At 39.5% G+C, this 7,632-nt stretch overlaps 1 protein-coding gene across 2 annotated transcripts in view; it reads left to right on the forward strand.

The window, feature by feature from the left end:
• The window catches only part of nck2a (NCK adaptor protein 2a), a 38,159-nt gene extending 36,410 nt beyond the window's left edge, over positions 1 to 1,749 (forward strand). For both annotated transcript variants that reach the window (XM_012864412.3, XM_021317436.2), the window contains exon 4: positions 517 to 1,749. In XM_012864412.3, the coding sequence (XP_012719866.2) occupies positions 517 to 711 (195 nt within the window). In that variant the 3' untranslated portion in view covers positions 712 to 1,749. The remainder of the gene's footprint in view (positions 1 to 516) is intronic.
• Positions 1,750 to 7,632: the final 5,883 nt, after the last annotated feature.

Here is a 7,632-nt window from a genome sequence, read left to right on the forward strand (position 1 = left end):
GATCAAGCCGTTAGGTTTGCACATTTTCCAAACTAATTTCCCGTTAATCAAGCCTCATAAAACAGAAAGCTTGGCTTCATCAGGCTGATGAACAGGTTCTAGACGTGTATTCCTGCCTTTGTGCTCTGTGCATTCAAAAGTCACCTCTTATGCAAATAGAAAATAGTTTTTGTTTTTTGCTTCTGCTTAAATTTTCTGTTTGTGTAATTCCACTCATAATCAGCAAATTGGAAGTCTTAACCAATGAACTTCAAGAGGCCTCACTCAACTCACTTTAGAGCCAAACTTTAAGGAATCAGGACACTTTTGTATAGATTTCCTATTTTAAAGTTGTAAAACTGCAGTAAAGGCGAATAACTCGACATTAGTTTGGGGTTTTAAACTCTTGCAACAAGGTATCAGTTTGAGTGCAGATATTTATTATAAGGACAATGCTGCCCCCTGCTGGTCGGTCTCTGTCCGCCCTTTTTAATCATGACTTCTTCTTTGTCTCCCCGTTTCTTGTTTGTCCTTTAGCCCAGTGATTTCTCCGTGTCTCTGAAGGCGGCGGGGAAAAACAAGCACTTTAAAGTGCAGCTGTCAGACGGGGCGTACTGCATCGGCCAGCGCAGGTTCAGCTCCATGGACGAACTGGTGGAGCATTACAAGAAGGCCCCCATCTTCACCAGCGACCACGGAGAGAAGCTGTACCTGGTGAAGGCGCTGCTGTGACCGACACGTCTACACTGGATCCTCCCACACACACTTTCCACACACCCATGGTCCCTAACTTGTCTTAACCCAAGCCTTAGCTCTGGACCCTCCCTCCGTGGCGTCTGTCCCACATCCACATCCTCAGGTCTCATGGATTTTCCAGTCGAAAACCGGACGAGCCTTTTTTTTTTTTTTTTTTTTTTCTAGCTCTTCGCCGTTGTTTTTGCAGCCGTCGCCGAGCCACTTAGAGAACACAGTGTGTACCGAGCCTCTATTATCTTGGATGTGCTAACATGCAGTGACCACATTTGCTGCTAACAGAACGCCTTAGACCTTGCCGGCGGTGGTGGTGGTGGGGCGGGGGGGTTGAGCTCTCCCTCTGATGTCATACGTAATGTCTACTTACTAGCACGCACATCGTAAGTTACACCATTGCTCTTAATTCACCCAGGAGAACAGACGTTTACCAGTTGAAAGAGGGACGCAGACCTCAGTGGGACCTAACTCTGTCACGTCTAATTGCAGGTCGTGTTTTATTTCAGTTTTTTTTTTTTTTTTTTTTAAAGAACCGCTTGTTAGCAAGTTCACTTTTTTTTTTTAAAAGGTTATTTAAAATCTTCGTTGAAGTTTTGTTTAGTTACTTTTTCACAAAGTGACCATAATCACTCTCTTGCCTTTTTTTTTTTTCCTTCTTCTTCTTCTTCTGATTCCTCCACCCATTCGTCGCTTTATTCCACCCTTTTTCTGTTTCTGCCGAGCGATATCGTTGCTAGTGAGACCTTTAAATGTGGACGACAACACTCACTGTAGTTTTTCTACCAGGCGGTGCAATAGAGGAAACCTCAAGAGTTTCCCGTAGAGTTTGAATGTTGATGCGTGCAGCCAAAACGTGCCGGCCCGTTCCTACCGGCACCAGGACCGCACTGCACTCTGACTAACCCGCAGCTCAGTGCTCACGCTTTATGTTGTGTCCCATTTGAAACGTGTTGCTGTTCTGTTCTCCACTACGTGTCTGTAGCTACATGAGGAAGAACAATAAAAACATAATTTTTGTTTTCGGTTGGCTTTGGCAACGCTTCCTGAGTAACCACACTACACACGTTCCGTTTCTGTGATGTGATGCAGTTCAGAGAAAAGGGGGGGGGGGGGGGGGGGTACGTCTTCTGATCCTATCTTTGTGATTACAGAGAACTTAGCAGGAAATGTATGTGCAAGACTAATCAGTAATTAAATGAGACAGCAGTTTAAAGCAATGATCTATGTAGGGATTTGTATTTTGAAGCTCTATCTTTCTAAATCGGACTGATTTCATAGATTAGCGACTCAAAAGAGCAGCTTGTTTATCCCAGTAGTTCCTTCCCCGAATCATTCACCCCTGGTTAGCAGCGAGAACAGCTCCGCTACGCCTGAACACTTAAAACTAGTAACGCGAGTTGCTGGATTTAGACTTCCTGGACCGTCCGCGCCTACTGGCTCTGGTGCTAATGATGTGTAAAAAGGTGAGAAAACCGTTTTCCGACGGACGCAGCTGTCGCGTTAAAAAAAACAAACTATTTTTACTGCTCTGAGGTATGGTCACATTAAGGTGAGTCGTTTTTATTTATATATATATATATATATATATATATATATATATATATATATATATATATATATATATATATATATATATATATATATATATATATATTTCATGACTTATCCAATCAACATACATCTTCCTTAATTATATGTTTTGTTGTCTTTCCCATTTTGAAGTGGGGCAAAGTAAGAGAAAGGGTCTCCTCACCTCATTAATGCCCAACGGACACATATATCCTGACATTTGTTATTAAAAGTTCCTCAACGCTTAGATTGGGTTAGGAGAACTATACTACACTAAAGCTAGCTTTATTTAATGAGAAATGTTGGAGCTGATTTTGGTACTGGTGATTTAAAGGAACGTACCTCATCCGCAGAATGAGTTACAGTTCAGATATTTTCTTTCCCATCTAAAAGAGTGGTGAAGAGAAATAAGCCTCAGCATCATATTTTACACCCGACAGACAATCTCCTGCTCAGATCAATAAAAAAATAAAGCGAGCGTTAAAAAGTTCAGATTGTTCCTGCGACCGAACAGAAGTACTCTTTCTGGCTTTTTACACATCTTTAACATGGAGGGAACCATAGGTACGGCCTAGCTTTTGCATTTTACGGGCGAATCGTAGTAGCTGACAAAACCTCGACTTAGATTGTTCTCAGTCTGGAAGAAGTCATCCTTCATAGTCAAGAAACCAAATACGCCACCGTCAGATTTATGACTAGAAACCTATAAACACCGAACATTTATCTGTTTGTGTTCATCTGTTTACCAATAGAAGTATTGATCACGGGGTTCCTCAGCTTTTATAAATCTGAATGTTATTGAGCACTGTTATTTAATTCTTGTTTCCACTGTATGTATATATTCAAATGAGAGGTGCGTATATGAATCATTAAGATCCAACCCTATGGTACTGTATCACCGACAACGTGATGAGAATTGAGGTACTTTTGTTCAATAAAACTTTTTGACAAACACTAGTGACTGGTTAATGCGGCGCTGACGGTTCTGAGTTTGTATCCAAACCTCCGTTTTAGTCCAAAGTGAAACATTTTTCTACTTCTTTGGGTTGTTTTATTTCCTTACCAATAAAGTTCATCCTTGTAGAGTTTGGCCTCGGTTACGGCTCTGATTTCTTCCCATCTTTCTTATCGACGGTCACTTTAAGATTGGAGACATACATTTTGAGGAAATATCAGTTTTATTTCTGGCAGAAAATCCCTTAATCATTAACTTCTTTAAAGCAAAGTCAACTTTTAAACTATAGTGGAAAACTGGTCAAAGAGCTACCGTCCATCTGTTTGTTTGTTTTTTTTATTATTATTTTTTAGGTTTTTTTTTGGCGTCTCTGTGGTTCAGAGGGTTATTGCAGCTGATTAAAGTTGATAAAAGCCAGCGAGTGGGTGGATCCACTGGACACATCACCATCTAAGGAATAAGCCTAGCTTTTTAAGTTCAGCGATGTCTCGCTTCCTGTTTCTGACATTCATTTGATGTGTTGTGTTGAATATTCCAGTAACGAGGGACTTTTCTTTCCTTTAAATGCTTCTAAATGTGAATCTCTTTAACACTGGCTCGCTCTGGATGCTGGTTGGTCTGCTGTGTGAAGTAATGAAGCTCAACTTATTAGCTAGTTCAGCAGTCCTGACCATTATACTGTAAGCAGGGAATCTCTGCAGTTTATTTTGCTCTTGAATTTTAAATGAGTAATTACCAAGAATTTCCTGATCCCAGCCCGAAGTATCCGATCATGACCCAGATCAAGACATTTTTAAACAAGTCAGGGACTCGGTGACTAAACTCAGTTCCTGTTTCACACTACGCTTATTTTGATGTAACTTTCCTCTGGCTGGGTCCATTTTTAATCAGGTTATTCTCTGGATATAACAATTCTAGGTAAGAATCTTAAGTGTGTCAGCCCTTTGCAGTGATAAATGAGTGAGACTGTACTGACCGCTGCAGCTCCCTTCGTCTCTGTGCATGTGTCCTGTTAGGAGCATCAATAGTTACATTTTACCTTTAAGGCTAACAGCTAAGTTTATGAAGCAGAAGGAAGTTTTTTTTTTTTCCAGAAGTTTGATCAATTAATCAGAACTGCTCTGAAATACCAGATAAAACCAAATGTTTATGTTCACTCTATAAGAAGAAACAATCCTTTTATTTTTCTCTGAGAAAAAATCATACCAAACATTTACTAATAAGGACAATTAAAGCTAATATATTTTGTTAAATACCAGAATAATGAAAAACAGCTATTTTTATACATATTTTCTACAACTTTCTTCAAATTCAAAGGACTGAATGACGAACAGGCACTCAGACTTAAGACCTCTGATGTCCTGATCCTCAATGTTAACAAAACCAAAGAGATAATTGTTCTCATCAACGCCGCCGCAGTGGAGCCAGTCAGCAGCAGCGTCAGACTACTGGTGGCTGCAGATCATACTCACCTGGTCCCTCCACACCTTTGCTCTTGGGAACAGAGCACAGCAGCGTCTGCGCTTTCTGAGTCTGATGACGGACTCCACGTTCTACAGAGGGTCAACAGAGGGCGTACTGACCAGCTGCATCTCTGTCTGGTTTGGGTCCTGCAAGGCTTCAGACGTCACTAGTGGTGAGGACAGAGGAGAGAATCATTGGGACGTCACTTCCCACCATCCATGACGCTGCCTGACCAGGGCTCAGACAACCATAGGACCCCCTCCCTCCTCCATCATGGACTGTTCACCCTGTTGCCGTCTGGCAAGAGGTTCAGCAGCTTCAAACGCAAAACTACCACAGTACACAAAAGCTTCAATCCATAGGAACGCTAAACTCCCAATAACCCACTTACGTACAAAATTAGTCACTTTACATGGACACTGTGAACTCTATTGTTCTGTGTAACTGTCCTGTTTGTACACCATCATGTGGTCTGTTGTTGCAAAACATCCTGCTGCTACAACTTTGAAAAAAATGATCAGATTGGTTTTCAATTATTAGTCATTTATTATTTGCAAAAAGTCCTATTCAACAGATCCTTAGTAACTAACAAAGACAAAACTTCAATAAAATGGCTCGAATCATCCCATCACTATCAGACCTGAAATTAAGTCCTGAATTATTTATTATTCATCAGATTTCGATGTAAAATGTTTTCACTCAGCATGATACAGACCTCTTTTAAATGACAATGAAACATTGTAAAAGTGTCAGAATAGAAATAATTAATTTGTTTTATGTACATTTTATTTCTAAAAAAAAAAAAAAAAACTTATGGTAAATTATACCATTCTAAGTCATTTTTTGTGCCATTACAGCAATCAAACCCTTGCACGTTCCCCCTGCTAATCCTACTTTAAACCATCAATATTACTCCTAGTCAAAAGAAACCTGTTAGTAAAATGAAAATATGACTTGCAAAAATATTTTTGGCTTTCTCTGTGAAAGTGAGTCTTCTTGTAGTGGGTTTGTGGGCCTTACTTTGTTGCATACTTTGTTTATGTCTCCTGCACTTATTTTCCGTACACTTGACAGGTTCAAGCTTTTATCACCTGAAAGCTGCAGGCGTGACTCTAAACTGGCAACAGACTGCAGACGGAGAAAGCTGTGAACCACGCACATCACTTCAGTAGGCGAAGGAATCTCTCAAAACCTTTGATGTAAAATAAAATAAAGAGGGGATCTGCATGCCGCCTATTACAGCATTGCATTGAGTTTATATTGTATGAAAGGTTTTCGCATTTTGTTGCGAATACTCCAAGTGGATTTGCTGTGGCTCCTTCAAAGAAAAAGGAAAAAAGCTGAAATCAGAGGTGTTGCCTGTCTGAGAACGGCGGATTCTTGTCAGACAGGTTCTTGTAGTTACTGAGGTGGAACCAAAGAGCTGCTGATGAAGGAGCACACCTAACAGGGAGGTGTTCAGCCGCCTCGGCCCATCTTTCCAACAGGCTCACCTGCTGCCCTGCCGTCTCCCCACTTGGAACGAGTTCTCCAAGGAGTCCTAGTTTGGTTATGGATGTATTCTGAAACATTGTTACAGCTCAAATGAGATTATGAAGATTACAATACATACAAGCTGGTTTTAGAAGCAGTTGTTGCCTTGCGTTAGGTTCTCCACATGGGGGCAGTATTGATCTTCATCTTTTATCTATCTGCTAAGGAAAAAAAATATTAAAAGGAAAACTGATAAATGTCTTGGATGAACTTTTAAAATGTTCCCCGATTAGATTTTTTTTTTCTCTAGCAGATTGTACCCAGAGACTATTGCGCTGTGCTCTTCAAACAATCCCTCAGCGAGAGGAAAAGCTTTAACTGCATTGTAAGCTTCTTGAAAAGTTGTTTGAATTGTCAAATATTACTTGAGCTCAAAATAATCAATCACAGAGAGAAAAACACGAACTGAGAGGTTTTTCACAGAAGCAGGGTGAAGTTAAAACGTGTTTTGTCAAAGTGCATCTCTAGTAACTTTTCAATTTAGTTTTTTTTTCTGGGCGCTATCATGGCACTCCACTGCAATTTTGCATGGATAAGTGGGTCTGGATAATGGATGGATGTTTACAGTTTGCCATGACATTTCAACCAATGGAAAAATAATAACAATAATAATAATAATTAAAAATCTCCACAAATTTTTTTGAAAATGCTCTAAAACAAAAGGCATTTCTAAACATTCTTACATTAGATTTATTTACATATTTTAAAAAGATTAAAAATAAATTATCCTCAGTAGATTTTTGTTTTATATATGGGGCTTCTTGGCTGCTGATGACTATAACAGTGCATCACTGTTTTAATCAAAAACATTGTTTTAGTGCAAAAAAAAAAAAATCAACTTTAAACTTTCGTGGCAAAATCTTAAAGTTAGACAATGAAGTGTTTAAATGAACACCGAGTAAATTCAGTAATGAAGAGTTATAAGTAGCACTGCAGCACAGCTTATTACCAGAGGAAGTTAGAAAAGCAGTGGTTTAAAACTCTCAGGAGACACTGAGGGATTGTTTCTGAACTTTGTATTATTATTCTTGTTCAGCAATCATAGACTTTTATTTCAGGACAAGACCAAATGATGCCACCAATTCCTAAACTTTCAGAAGTGTTTTCAATCTGTCATCAGACAGATGCAGATGAGAAAATTAAATTAAAATGATTGATAACTTCTCTCCACAACTTATATTCATAATACATTTAAAGGGAAAAATTTTACCGCCATGCTTAGAGTTCAAGACACCGGTGCCAAACCCATGTCCAGCCTCCAGCGAATGTGCCTGTTAGCATAGCTTCCCATAAAACTTCAATGCAACATTTTTCACACTCCTGGCAGATTTAGGCTTAACGTTGTCTTTTAATTTGACCAACTCTTTTCTTTTGATTGGAAG

This window comes from Fundulus heteroclitus, chromosome 7 (assembly GCF_011125445.2).
Source record: "Fundulus heteroclitus isolate FHET01 chromosome 7, MU-UCD_Fhet_4.1, whole genome shotgun sequence".
Lineage (NCBI taxonomy): Eukaryota > Metazoa > Chordata > Actinopteri > Cyprinodontiformes > Fundulidae > Fundulus > Fundulus heteroclitus.